This window comes from Salpingoeca rosetta (assembly GCF_000188695.1).
Source record: "Salpingoeca rosetta unplaced genomic scaffold supercont1.11, whole genome shotgun sequence".
In the NCBI taxonomy this organism is placed as follows: Eukaryota; class Choanoflagellata; order Craspedida; family Salpingoecidae; genus Salpingoeca; species Salpingoeca rosetta.
The window spans coordinates 179,271-193,978 of NW_004754923.1; the positions used below are offsets into that span (position 1 = coordinate 179,271).

The window sequence follows — 14,708 nt, forward strand, 5'->3', positions numbered from 1 at the left end:
TGTTGTGTGTGTGTGTGTGTGTGTGTGTGTGTGTGTGTGTGTGTGTCTGTGTGTCTGTGTGTGTGTGTGTGTGTCTGTGTCTGTGTCTGTGTCTGTGTCTGTGTCTGTGTCTGTGTCTTTGTCTGTGTCTGTGTCTGTGTGTATGTATGTTGATGTCTGTCCATTTGTCCGCCTCTCTGTCTGCTTCTCTGTCTGCCTGCCTCTCTATCTGTCTCTCTGTCTGCTTCTCTGTCTGCCTGCATATCTGTCTGTGTGCGCCGCATGTTCGGACAGCCGCGTGTGCCCATACCCATACTGCTGTTCCTCCCCAAGCGCTCATGTCCTCCCACGGTCCCATTAACTGCAGTCACTCATCGCCAGGAAGGAGGAGCTGCCCGGCTCCACGTTCAAGGCTGGCGCCGCTTCACGCAAGGCGACCGACTCAACGAAGACAAGGAGCAAGAAGAAGAAGCAGAGGCAAGACACGCAGAGCAAACAAGCAGGAACAGGTGAAGAACCCTCAGCCCCAGTAGATCATCAACAGCAGCAGCAGCAGCAGCAGCAGCAACAACAACAACAACAGCAGCAGCAGCAACAACAACAACAGCAGCAGCAGCAACAGCAGCAGCAACAACAGCAACAACAGCAACCCGTCATCATGGGCACAGAGTTTAGTCTGGCATTGGGCATCTCGTGTCGGGGTGGACGTATATCTGGCCAAGAGGTGATGGAGATCCCTCATGGCCTGCTGGAGCTCGCCAATCACTTCAAGGCCAACTCTATCCTCATCGAGGTGCTGGGACCTTTTGCCTGGCTCCCTCCCCGCGCTGAGCCACAAGGCGTAAGTGAACTGTGTGGAATTTGTTTATTTGTTTTGTGTGAGTCTGTGTGTGTGTCTGTGTGTGTGTCTGTGTGTGTCTGTGTGTGTGTGTGTGTGCGTGCGTCTGTGTGTGTAAACTGAGTAGGATTTGTTTCTGTGACCCCCTTGTGATTTGTGTGCGCGTACGAACGCTATGTGTGTCTCCAGCTCTCTTCTCATCCTTCTCACCCTTCTCAACATCCCCCCCCCCCCATCCCGGTCAACCACCTGCGTCAGATTGCTGACCCCGTGCATGTGCTGAGTGTGGGCGGTACGCTGAACTTCGCCTGCGGCGGCGGCGCGATGCGACCGTGTGGACCCGGCGAGTTTGCCAACGCCAGCGCGCACATGGACCTGCCACACGGGCACGTAGCTCGCTGGCACCACCGCAGACACGACTGCTGCAAGGTGGCGATCAGCGCAAACGCGGAGCGGCGCGTGCTGGTGACGCTTCGCCGCGTGGATGACAAACACATCCCAGGCAGCGTGGTTGCACGACGCACGCGGGAACGGCAGAAGCAGCTGACGGCGGTGTTGCCCGTGGACCCGGCCGCGCTCGCCCGCATATCCGCACACCAGCAGGAGATGGGGAAGGACTATTATAGGGGAGAGGGAAAAGAGGATGACCACGCGGTGGGTGTGAGGAAGAATGGTGATGGTGACAATGGTGATGGTGGTCGGCAGGTGCGCAGGCACGATAACGAGCAGCAGCAACAACAACAACAACAACAACAACAACAACAAGAGCAGCAGCAGCAGCGAGAAGAAAGGAAGGCAGCAGATGGGAGCGAGAATGCGGCGCGCACGCCTGCGTTGGAGCAGGAGCACGTGGTGAATTTGTACGACACCATCGCTGTGCACTGGGACAAGACGCGACACAAGCCATGGCCAAAAGTTGCTGAGTTTCTGGCGTCGCTGCCGCCTGGGAGCCTGGTTGCTGATGTTGGTTGCGGCAACGGCAAGTACATGGGCTTGCGCAAGGACATTGTCATGCTTGGCAGTGACCGTAGCGTGAACCTCTGTGACCTTTGCGCGCGCCAGGGCCACGAGGTCAGCATCTGCGACAACATGACGCTGGCATACAAGACGGGCTGCTTCGATGCTGTGCTCTCTGTTGCAGTTCTGCACCACTTTTCAACGCCCGCCCGCCGCAAGCGCGCAATGTGCGAGATGGCAGCACTTCTTGTGCCCGGTGGCTCCGTGCTCGTCCAGGCATGGGCACTCGAGCAGGTGAGGCAACGTGTTCCTGGAGTGGTCTGGTGTATGTTGTGTGTGTGTGTGTGTGTGTGTCTTGTGTCGTGTGTGCGGGTGTTGTGTCGTGTGTGCGTGTGTGTTGGATCGCATCGGAGCTCATGCTGACATACACGCTCCTCATCGCGACCACCATGATCATGTTTGTCCCCCCCCCCTCCCCCGCCTTACTCCCCTCTGTCCCGCCCCCTTCTTGTTCGAAGGGTGCAGAGTCACGGCGGGAGTTTCCATCCCAGGATGTGTTTGTGCCGTGGCAGCACAAGGGCGAGGAAGAGGAAATCCCAGCAGAGCAGCAGCTTGCACGCACCCGCCGCGCACACCCAATCTCAACCCCAGAAGACGCTGTCCCGGTCTACCACAGGTGGGCTGGAGTGAGTAGCGGTGTGTGTGTGCGTGTGTGTGTGTGTGCGTGTGTGTGTGTGTGTGTGCGTGTGTGTGTGCGTGTGTGTGTGCGTGTGTGCGTGTGTGCGTGTGTGCGTGTGTGCGTGTGTGTGTGTGTGTGTCTGTGTGTCTGTGTGTGTTGCACGACACGCACACTCCCCAAGTAGCTGCCTCACATGTACACACACACACGCACGTGCATACTATGTTCTTATTTGCCGCTGCCGCAGGTATTGCCACGTGTTCAGGCAAGGGGAGCTTGATGCCTTGGCGACATCGGCAGGACTGCACGTTGAGGACAGCTATTACGACACTTCAAATTGGTGCATTCGCGCAAGGAAACCGCTCGAGTCATAAAGCGTGTGCTTGTGTGTGCATGTGTGTGCTTGTGTGGACTGTGTGTCTGTGTTTGTGATGTGTGTCTGTCAGTAATGCTATACTTTTACCTTGTGACCAACTTCTTTGTATCAACGTTTGTTTATGCCGTTGCTGCTGGTGCTGTATACAACCAAGAAGTAACAAAACGGAGAGAAAACAGTCAACCGAAAGCTTGTGGTACGATAAATGTAAACGCGATAACGTGTTGGTGACAGCACACTCAAACAGCCATACCACTAAGCACATGTCTCCTGTAGAGCGAGTGCCAGCGGGTGCAGGTGGTGGTCGTCGTGGGAGTAGGTCACGGATGGCTCGAGAGGGAGGGGCTTGGAGAGTTGTGTCAAACCTTGCTGCCTGCATATGTCACGCCTTCAGATGTCGCACTTTCGCGGGCACTCGTGGTGCAGTTCTTTGTAGTCGTTGGGGATGGCTGTGACGCTTTCCGCAATTGGATCAAACGAAAACGCCTTGAACACGATCCGTGCACTCACCGTCGGTGCAACAGGAATGTCTGTCGTGCCCAAAGCAGGTGGAGATGCAGGCGGCGGTGAGTTAAAGTGACAGTGGTTGAGGTGGTTGGTTGCTAGCTGGTGTGAACACGCGTTCGCAAGCGTGCCACATGATGCCGAAACAAGTACACTGCGCAGGCACAATACTCACACAGATGTGTCCACACACGGACACGCACGCACGCAACACGCAAACGCACTGCATCCGCACACACGCAACACAATGCACATGGCACACATGCACACACCAAGCTTGACGGGGAAACCGGGCGGGAGTTTGTTCTGCAGAAACTTGACAAGAGTTTTGATGACGTCACTGTGCTCTTCAAACGGTGACAGCAGCGCAACAATTCGCTCAATCGTCAGCGGAAACTCAGGCGACATCCTGCGAAGGGGCGGCCGGGCGTGGCGCGCGCGTGTACAAGTGTGCGTGTGCGTGCGTGTGCGTGTGTGTATGTGTGTGTGTGTGTGTGTATGTGTGTGTGTATGTGTGTGTGTGTGGTGTTGATGTGAGAACGGGAGGTGTGGTGGTGATGTGAGAACGGGAAATATGGTGAACGTTTGTGTGAAGGGGGCGACTGTGGGTTGTAGTCATGTTGTAAACCAAGTGTGGGCGAGCAAACACAATGAGTGCACACACACACACACAATTACACACACGCACACATGCACGTACCAGAGTGTGCTGGTGAAGTTCTTGGTCTTTGTTTGCTCCTGGTAGGGGCTGGACAGCCAGTCCTTAAACGACTCTTCGTCCATGGAGGAGTACTCCTTGTGCGAAATGCGTCGCCGCTCGCGTTTTCGTGCCGTCTCCAATGGAGGCTGAAATGGGCATGTAGAACACGTGAAGGAACATGTTGGATCACAGTGAACCAAAGCAGTGTAAGGGATAATGTGATGTGATGTGTGTGTGTGTGTTTGTTTGTCCGTCTATGTGTGTGTGTGTGTGTGTGTGTGTGTCAGTGTTGTGTGTGATGGGACCAAGTGTGGTGAGCAGCGGTGTTTCGAGCCGTTGCTTACCGGACGCTTCTCCATGAGAGCCTGCAGATCAAATTCGCCCGACTGAAACTCCCGCTTCATCTCCTGGTGCCACCTGCCAGTGCACACACACACACACGTATGGGGAAATGCACGTGAGATTGTGAGCAACACACTGCAAACGGCACACACACATACGCACACGGCACACGGCACACACACGCACACGTACACGCACATGCAAACGCGCATGCACGCGCGCGCAGGCTGGGAGATTCACGATATTCCACGATGTTGTGCACACGTACGATTTGAGCTGCGGGGACAGGTGCTCCTTGCGCTTGCGGCTCTTGAACTGCACATTGGAGAGGGAGTACACGTCGCACTGCGGCAATCAAAACGCACACGAAGACGATGAGTTGGGCAACGCGGTGGAAGACACGTTGATTGCAGCCAAACGGCAGGTAAAAGCGAACCCACACTCAGGCAACACACACACATACGCACACACACACACACATACACACGCACACGCATGTACACGCAAACGAAGCACGAAAGTTTCGTTACAACTGCAAGGTACTACCTGGTAATCGCCAATGGCTTCGACGCGGGGAGAACCAAATCCAAAGATGCCTGTCATGGCGTGCGTCACGGCGCTGTTGCGGGCTGCAGGGCATGTGTGTGTGTGCGTGTGTGTGTGTGTGTGTGTGCGTGTGTGTGTGCGTGTGTGCGTGTGTGCGCGTGTGTGTGTGCGTGTGTAAGTCGGGGTTGGAGTTGTGAGTGGGTCGGCCGCGGCGTTGCGTCCCATACGGGCAAACGGGCAGACGTTGAGGAAGGGTCACCAGTAGGCAAGACGAAGACACGCACGTGGAGACAAGAACGCAACATGTGCATCAACACACATGAACACACATCATGCACACGTGCAGTACACAGTTGCCCACACACGCATGCGAAGCCACCCCACCGATGATATCGATGTCGACAAGCGGGGTGCTGAGTGCAACAGCGTGCTTCAAATCAGCATCTGCCTCATCGTCCGCCTAAATATCAACACACGCACACGTGAGCTGGATGTGTCATACCACACACGCATGCACACACACACAGAACAAAAAAAACACACACACACGCGGTTTGCTCGACCCATGTGCACGCAACCACGCCTTATTCATGCCATGCAATGCATAAGACACGCACAGGCAGACACATACACACACGCACACGTGCATCGCATTCCATCAGCAAAGCGACCAGAACAACTGACGTCCTTCTCGGTGCCCGGCTCCTGGTCTGTGGGGAGGGCGAGGTGCTTCGTGTACACTTTGTGCTCGTGGTCCAGCCGAAACATCACAAGCTTGTCTGCAGGGACGCGCATGGTTGGAGACGGGAGCAAGCGGTTATTGGGAGAGTGTGGGCGTGTGGGTGTCTGAGTGCTCACACGGGTACACGCATGTATACACACAAACACACTGAGTGCTCACACGGGTACACGCATGTACACACACATGCATGTACACACAGGCACACACACGTACAACACGCACCATCTGCGGAGGTGGGGATTTGGATGAGCGTGGTGAGCTGCTCTTTGGTCATGCCACCGTCGGCAATGTCGATGAGCTCACTGTCCACACGAACGACGTGGTCACGCTTCCAGATGCGAAGCACATCATGTGGCAGCAGCCTGCTGACCAGCGGCACCCAGCTGTGGAACTCCCACTCAATCTCGAGGTAGAAGTCCTTCATCTCGCTGCACATGGCGTGCAGCTTGTCTTTGTGTTTGGTCATGTCCTCACTGCGAAACGATGTGTGAATGCGAAGTGAGAGTGTGCGTGTGTGTGTGTGTGTGTGTGTGTGTATGTGTGTGTGTGTGTGTGTGTGTGTGTGTGTGTGTGATGTGGGTGCGTGAACGTACGCGATGTGTTTGTCAGTGTCCACAAGGGATGAGAGCAGCCATCCTTCTGATCACGCTTGAACAACATGAGTGTGTATATGTGTGTGCACATGCTCACCTTGTTTGCTTCTGATCCGCCATGACGATGGCTTTGACTAGGATGGAGTGTATGTGGGGAGATTGTTTGTTTGTGCACATGCATGAGCAAAGTGAGCGAGGCTTAAAACGTGACATGAGACGGCATGAACCAGCCACACACTCACGCACACACACACAAGGCATTTCTTACAACAATGGTGCAGCTCAACGCACTCAGTTTGGAAAAGCCGAGGCAGACGGCCTCCGCCAGGACGTCCCAGCCGCATGTGTTTGTCTTTCGCAGGTCTGCTCCGCGAGACAGCAACTGCAGGGCCAGATCTGGTGTATTGAAGCGCAGGTTTGAGTATGGAATCACGCAATTGGGAAGGAGAGGGAGAGGGGGAAATAAAGCCGTGTGCTCGAGCACCGTATTCACAGACAGACGCGCACACGCACACACACGCACACACATCCAAACACGCATACACACGCACACATGCACGCACGCACGCACGCACACATACACACACACACCTTCTTTCTCGAGGACGACAGCCAGCATCAATGGCGTATTGCCTGTGAACACATATGCCACGTCATAGTGTGATGTGGTGAGGTCTTGCTGCGGTGTCCAACGACGCCGTGTCTTCTTGCTGCAAGGGAACACACACACAGACTCAGGCACACACCACACACACACACCACGCACCAAACACACATCATGTCACACACCGTGCTTGTCCTTTGTGTTGAGCTGCTTCTTTGTGAGTTTGCTGAGGACTGCGTCGTTGCCGTCAAACACGGCCCTGACCACCTCATCATCGAGCACCTCCGTCGACGTCTCCTGTGCGCCCTTGTTGTTCTTATCCATCCTTGTTGTTGTGATCGCTGTCGCTGAGATCACGCTTCGTTGTTCACTTGCTTGCTGCTGTTTGTGTTTGTGTTGGAAAATGAATGGCTTGCACCGTCTTTCTTTGATGGCGCAATTCCACGATGACGATGATGATGATGACGCATCGTCCAGCCTTCAACAACTTTAGAACTTTGGCTATTTTGCTTATTTTGGGTTTGCTTTGGGATGACGTCTTGAAATGATGATGTGATGATGTGAGGAGACTGAGGAGAGAACTGGCATCATCAGCAGGCACGCTGACGTGTACATGATGTGACGTGGAATGAAGGGAGCAGAGTGACATGAAGAAAGGAAAGAAACTAGAAGAAAGGTAAAGAAAGAGCAAGAGAAGGGAAGCGCTGAAGCGGGAAAGAAAAAAAAAGAACAAGGGTCAGAAAGAGAAAGGGGAAGGAGAGGGCGAAGTGCTGAAGTGCTGAAGCGATGGATCTCTAAAAGTTCTCGTGACTCACTCACTGTGTTCTTCTGTTATATGCTGTACATTGATGTCCGGTGCGTGTGTGCAATCCATCCCACCGCAGCCATATTAACCCAACCCAAGATCTATGGAGCAGCAGGGCGGCAAGGTTGCTTGTTTGCATGTCACTGGACAAGGACATCAAGACATCAATCTTAATCTCTGCGGCTGCAGTACTGCAGCAATCAAGACATGCAGAGGAACGAACAACTGAGGACACTGCTCCTTCGTATGCCCTATCATCACGCCTTCTGTCTTCTGTCGTTGGCAGCTGTCATAGGCAAGAACACGAAGGTAGAAAGGGCAGGGCGAGATGCCATTATAGGTTAGGAACACAAGAGGGCAAGAGCACGCTCCCCGCCTCGGGTTGATAGCCGCTTCATCCCCACAGCTTTTTGTTCTTCTGTCTTCTTCCGCATGCTCTCCCTCCCTACCTTCTCCCTCCATGGCCTTTTTCGCTCGCCTGAAAAGCACAAGCTCTAGAAGCTGCAAGACAAGAGTCAAAGAGTCTGAGTGAACGAACGCTGCCTTGTCCTTGTCGGGGCTGTGCAACTGTGCAAGGCAACTGTGTTTGTTCACATTACACCTAAGAGACAAGTGACGTGAGCCCGTGACATTAGACGGCCTAGACGGCCTCCTGATCATAGTCATAAGGATCACAAAGAACGATCACAACGATCACGGGAAAACGGGGAAAAGGGAAAAGCAGGAAGCTACTCAGCTAGGAAGGGAACTCATGTCTCTAGATGCTGTCTCAGCGTCACAGTCAGACTGTCACTGAACAAGAAGACAGGACCACCCTTCAGCTTCTTCGTTCATCATTAGCGCTGCCTGCACGCACGGCGGACATCAAAACAAACAGAGAGTTTAGTGGAAATTGCACATTTTGGACAGCAACGGAAACAGGAGGGAAGAGATGAGCGCCCCCTCGCAACTGTCAACGGCGTTCACGCTGAAGCTCGGCTTTGACGTGCAGCCGGGTTGTGTTGCCGTGGGAAGGCTGGACGGCGTGCACCCGTGCCTTGTGTGTGCGGCACCGGGTGGGAAAGTGGTGGTTCACAGCCCACATCACGCCAAGGGAGATGTCCAACATTCCAAGAAACGCTCAGACATCAGTGTGCTCAGATTCAACAGAGAGGTGTGTGGCTGTTGCTGTCGATGCTGCTGCTGTTGCTGCTGCTGCTGCTGTTGTTGTTGTTGTTGTTGTTGTGCATCAGTGTGTGGTTGGTGTGTGGTCAGTGTGTGGTGTTGTTGTGTTACATTACACACATACACACACACACACACACACACACACACGCACACACACACACACACACACACACACACACACAACCCCCAATTCGCCGTTTGCATCATCCCTCTCCGTGTTTTGCATGACACGATCCCCCCTCAAACCACCAAGGTGACCCGACTGTGCTGTGGATCGCTGGAAGCGAGCGGCGCATCACAGCAACCTGATCTTGTGTTCGTGGGGTCTTCGGATAACCTGACTGCCTACGACGTTGTCAACAACTGCGACAAGTTCTCCGTTGAGGTGTGGCAGAGCATCGTCATGTTCGTTGCGCTCGCGTCCTTGTGTTCGTGTGCATGTTTGTGTGTATGTGTGTGTGGTTGTGTGGTTGTGTGGTTGTGTGGTTGTGTGTTGTGTATGTATGTATGTGTGTGGAGTGTAGTGTGCGCTATTCGTGCGATGGCGCGCGCTTGACGCACGCAGTATGCAGCATGTGCTGTGCATGGCATGATGCTTCTGGCGGTTGCTGTAATCGTCTGTGCGCACCTCCATGCACATGAATGGGACATACTCCCTCGCGCCCAGTGCACGTGCATCTTCATTGGAGTTTCGCGGCTCTGACAGTAGTAACACGTGTTCATCGCATTGCACGTTGCCCAGGCCGCAGATGGGTGCTCGGCCCTGTGCATTGGGAAACTGAAGGACAGCGATCCACTCGTGTTTATTGGCGGGACATGCTCCATCTACGGCTATGACGCAGATGGCAACGATCAGTTCTGGACGGTGAGATAAGGCCCTTTACCTGCATGTGTTCTCGTGCACGTATCTAATGACTCGTGAGCTCGACACACGCACGCAGCTATCAATCGTGACAGCGTGCATTTGCATGTCTCAAGCACACACACGCGAAAGTGTTCACACACACACACACACACACACACACACACACACACACACACACACGTATTCGTGCATGCTCGCGCACACGAACGTAGGTGACGGGAGATGATGTGACGGCCATGGCCGTTGGGCCATTCACCACTGGCGACGCAGAGGTACGTTTACCGTGCGTGTGAGTGTGTGCCCAGCACGGAGAAAGTGTGTCGTTCTGTTTGTACGTCTTATATCCCTTCCTACATAAACCCCCCTCCGCTCTACATCTACACCAACATCATCGCCGTCACCACCATCATCACCACCATTCTCACCCGAGGTTGTTGCAGCTTGTTGTTGGCTCTGAGGACTTTGATATTCGCTCCTTCAACGCGGATGCAGAGCTCCTCGTGGAGATTTCAGAGCGCGACGTACGGTGTCAAACACACACACACACACACACACACACACACACACACACACACACACACACACGCACACACACACACACACACACGAACACTCACACACACACACACACACGAACACTCACACACACACACATATGCGCACGTTCACATGTGTTTGCGTGGTTTGCTGTGGGGTTTCGCTGTCCTTATGGAAGTGCCTTGCACGCTGTTGAGATTCTGTGTTTCACACTGCTGCCACACGCGCGGATCTCACGCAAGTCAAATGTTTACATCACCACACAACCCATGCCCATCTCGTGTGCTTGCACGCATTTGCTTGCGCAGGCCATTACACAGCTCATTCGTTTGTCCGGGCAGCGCTTTGCGTTCTCACTCGCAAACGGAACTGTGGGCGTTTTCCAGTCGTCCACACTCCTTTGGTCACACAAGGTATGTCATGTGTTGCACGTGCTGTTGAGTGCGCGTGTGCTTGCTTCTGTATGCCGTGTTGTGTGTTTCTGTGCGATGCGCACATGTCCACGCATTCACACACACACACACACACACACACACACACACACACACACACACACACACACACACACACACACACACACACCACATACGCCACACATGCGCGTGTTGGCAGACAAAACACCAGGCGACGGCGCTCGCTGCGTATGACATCAACTTTGACGGTGTGCCCGAGCTTGCTGTTGGATGGGCAGATGGACGTGTGGATGTGTTCAATCCAAAGACCGGTGATATCATCACCTCACAGTCGATGAAGGCTGCAATTGCCGGCCTGGCCGTGGTGAGCCGTGCAGCAGCGTGTGCTGTGTCTGTTGCACGCTGCATGCCTGCCATGTGCACGTTGCACTGTTCGAATACACTCGACGTTGCTGCCTCTCCTCATCCCGCAGACACACACACACGCACACATACACACACGCGCACGCACACGCACACACACACACACACATACACACATACACACATACACACGCACACGCACACGCACACGCACACGCACACGCACAATCCTCCAAACAACGTCACCCTCCCCCTTTTTTGTTTTGGCCAGGCTGACTACCGCATGGAGGGCAAGGAGACGTTGATTGCGGTGTCCATTGACGGGCGCGTGTGCGGTTTCTCCATTGGGATGCAGCGCGATCAGCGTCACACCGCCGCTCCTGTCGTACAGGAGGACTTGTCCGCTCGCCTCAGGCTGCTCCAACAGAAGAAGAAGGTGCGCGCACGTGCACGTGTGTTGCGTGCGTGTGCACGTGTGTTGCGTGCGTGTGCACGTGTGTTGCGGTGCTACTTGTGGTGTGTTTCTTAACATGGCCTCCTGTGCCCACCACGCATCTTGTAATCCCCATCTTATCTTGTCACCCACCACCCACACATGCTTTGTCACCACACCCTCTCCTCCATGTTGCAGGACCTGCAATACCGCCTCTCAGCGTTGAGTCAGCAAACGGCAGGAACGAAGCGGAAGCAGCAGCAGCCGTCAGAACAGGACCACATGATCATGGCCACACACATCACCACAGGTGTGCGCGTGTGTACGCGTGTCTGTGGGTATGCGTGGGTATGTGTGTCTGTGTGTGCTTACATATGCAGATGTGTGCGATTTGGTGCAAGAGAGGATACTGTTTGGGTGTGTGAGACGTGACATTGGCAAGCACACACATCCCCGTGCTGCTTAATTTTTTTATTTTTATTTTTTGTTTCGCAGAGCTGAAGGCGGAGGACGGCAAAGTGATTCTCACCATCGCCACCTCGTCCGGTACGAGTGGGAGAAGGGAGTGCAGTGGGCGGACTGTGCAGGTGCACATCGGTTCCTGCCGAATGCACATGGGAACTGTGACCACCCTCTCGTATTCACACACATGTCGCACTCACAACCACACACACACACACACACACACACACACACACACACACACACACACACACACACACACTACTCACACACACACACACACACACATACACACACACACACACACACACAACCATACGTTTGTAGGCGCGCCCATACGCTCTGTTGTGCTCTTCGCTGACGGCCTCTTTGAGGGCGAGTCGTACGTCATGCATTGTGCTGAGTCAGCAAAATCCGACATCACCATCAGTCTCGTGCCGCCGCGGCTGGAGGCGTTTGTCATTGACGCCAAAGTGCTTGTCGGCCCGCCTACAGCGTAAGCAGAAGCAGTAACACCAGCAAGCCAACAACACACAGCTGCTCTTGTCTTTGTGGGCGTGATGACTCTTCATGTGTGTGCGATCTGTGTGCGTGTGAGCGTGCGGTTGTGGGTACGTTTATCCGTGCGCGTGTGCATGTTCGTCTGTGTGCATAGGTGTTGTCTGCTTTGTTCTTGTGCTTGAATGGGTCTGACACTCGCTTACATTTGCTGGTTTCATGGTGCATGCTTTCTTACACTCCGTCATCCCTTCCCTTTCCATCCCTTCACACCTTACCCCAACGCTACGTATCGACATGCATCGTTGCAACAGCACAAAGCTTGGCGTGTGCGAGGTGCGTGTGCATGTGCCCAAGTTTGCGTCGTTCCACCGCGCAGATGTACCGGAACCCACGGGCGCCGTCACCTTTCCACTCCAGGCAGCGCAGACTGATAAGGTCCTGCGATGGTTGCAGGCAGTGGTTGTTTGTGATCGTCGAATGTGGCTGTGTCATGTTTGAAGTGTGGGTGTTTGTGGTTGTTTGTGGCGTTTCCTTGATGCCGTGCTTGTGAGATGCTGTCACGCCCCATGTTGCTGGCGCATCATCCGTTTTCCTTCACACCGTTACCCATTGTGCAAACACGGGCCCAAAGCGTAGCCCACGCTCACGAACTTTTCATGAACACGACCACACACACACACACACACACACACACACACACACACATACACACACACACACATACACACACACACACACATACACCCACACCATGTCTTGCGCAGGTTGTGGCGTGGGTGAACAAGCACTTTCTCCTTCCGTCGCCCGTGACAGGCCTTGTCCCACCAATTGGGTTCGCCTCCCCATCAGGCTCCATCTACCTCGTCCAACACGGCAACAACGTCCGTCGGGACATGTGCTGCTGTTGTCTGTGCTGGTGATGCTGCTGTTGTCGACGATTTCGGGTGTGCTGCGTCTGAATATTCTTCGGAAAACACTCAACCCTCCAAACACACACACACATCCCCCGTGCAGCTCGTGATTGGTGCGGATCGCGGCGAGCTCGCGTCCATCCTCCTCCAATCCCTCACGTCCGAAGTCAAACTTAAGGCGGTGCGTGCGTTGACTGCAGACATGACTCGTGCCAACAGCGTTGGTGGCTTAACAACAGTTGTGGGTGTCCTTCCATGGCTGATACTGGTTTGTGCCCAACCACCTCTCACTTACTCACACACATTGGCCTTCATACAATCACACACACACACACACACACACACACACACACACACACACACACACACACACACACACACACACACACACACACACACACACACACACACACACACACACACACACACACACACACACGCAACATACGCACGTTAGGCGGAGTCGGCCAAGTCGACGTTTCCATCACAACTTGAAGAGCTGCAGGACACGCTTCGCAGCGTATCAGACCTGCACGCCGCGCGCCAGAAGCTGTCTGTTGAGATTGCCGACCAGAGCAACCTGGCCAAGAGCCTTCTACTCCGCGCTGAGGACTATCGCATGATGGGCAACTTGTACGCCTGACATTTCCTGTCGTGCGGCTGCTGTGTGCGCGCATGTGTGTGCTTTTTGAGTGAATGCTGTTTGTCACGAGGTGCGCGCGCACGTTTGGTGCTCCTACTCTCGCCGCTCGCGCCACTCACGTGCTTTGCTTTCTTCACCACGACGGCCACCGCCACCATCTCAGTGCGATGATGCGGGGAACGTACCTGCAGCTGGGGGACGTGAATCGAGATCTCATCAAAGCGTACAACATCCGCAACTCCAACTACGACGAGCTTGTGCGTCAGCTCAAGGCCCTCAATCAGTTTATCAGCAGAACCGCTGACCTCTACGGTGTGTAGTGCATATTGCCTTTGCGCGCGCGCGCGCGCGCGCGTGTGTGTGTGTGTGTGTGCGTGTGTGTGTGCGCGCATGTGTGTGTGTGAGCGCGCACGTGTGTGCGGGCGTGTTTGTTTGTGATTTGAAAGTGAGTCGTGTGGTTGCTGGTTACTTCTACTACGATCTCATGCGTGTGTCCATCATCCTTCTGTGCGTATTTGCAGTGGGCAAAGCTCGAACAGACCTGATTGCGTCATGTCGCGCTGCCATCAAAGCAAACGACATGGACCAACTCTTCAACTTGCTCAAGTCAGGCGCAACAGCGTCACCGTCATCACCATCGGCAACTGACGTCTAGAAACTGTGCGTGTGTGTGTGTGTGTGTGTGTGTGTGTGTGTGTGTGTGTGTGTGTGTGTGTGTGTGTGTGTGTGTGTGTGTGTGTGTGTGTGT

The 14,708-nt window shown here is 54.3% G+C and overlaps 3 protein-coding genes across 3 annotated transcripts; 2 read left to right on the plus strand and 1 right to left on the minus strand.

Annotated features, from left to right (window-relative positions):
* Window positions 1-576: 576 nt before the first annotated feature.
* Window positions 577-3,046, plus strand: PTSG_04730 (tRNA (uracil-5-)-methyltransferase TRM9). Its single transcript, XM_004993995.1, has 4 exons — window positions 577-820; window positions 1,076-2,068; window positions 2,293-2,450; window positions 2,701-3,046. Exons 1-4 carry the CDS (start codon window positions 638-640, stop codon window positions 2,825-2,827), a joined length of 1,461 nt encoding a protein of 486 aa, XP_004994052.1. The 5' UTR covers window positions 577-637; the 3' UTR covers window positions 2,828-3,046.
* Window positions 2,982-7,272, minus strand: PTSG_04731 (uncharacterized protein). The gene is made up of 13 exons (XM_004993996.1): window positions 7,046-7,272; window positions 6,848-6,889; window positions 6,548-6,652; window positions 6,354-6,390; window positions 5,886-6,136; window positions 5,606-5,700; window positions 5,306-5,381; window positions 4,922-5,004; window positions 4,644-4,720; window positions 4,378-4,450; window positions 4,034-4,179; window positions 3,606-3,742; window positions 2,982-3,359 (listed from the first exon to the last, which is right to left on the minus strand). The coding sequence occupies exons 1-13, from the start codon at window positions 7,182-7,184 to the stop codon at window positions 3,220-3,222; spliced, it is 1,401 nt and encodes a 466-aa protein (XP_004994053.1). The 5' UTR covers window positions 7,185-7,272; the 3' UTR covers window positions 2,982-3,219.
* Window positions 7,273-8,520: 1,248 nt separating this feature from the next.
* On the plus strand, window positions 8,521-14,615 carry PTSG_12207 (uncharacterized protein; the record flags this gene model as incomplete). Its single annotated transcript, XM_004993997.1, has 17 exons — window positions 8,521-8,818; window positions 9,086-9,217; window positions 9,575-9,697; window positions 9,910-9,969; window positions 10,138-10,218; window positions 10,543-10,647; window positions 10,847-11,011; window positions 11,282-11,446; window positions 11,642-11,753; window positions 11,939-11,989; window positions 12,233-12,401; window positions 12,718-12,841; window positions 13,171-13,287; window positions 13,421-13,498; window positions 13,775-13,950; window positions 14,124-14,272; window positions 14,482-14,615. The coding sequence occupies exons 1-17, from the start codon at window positions 8,597-8,599 to the stop codon at window positions 14,613-14,615; spliced, it is 2,163 nt and encodes a 720-aa protein (XP_004994054.1). The 5' UTR covers window positions 8,521-8,596.
* Between the last annotated feature and the right edge of the window lie 93 nt (window positions 14,616-14,708).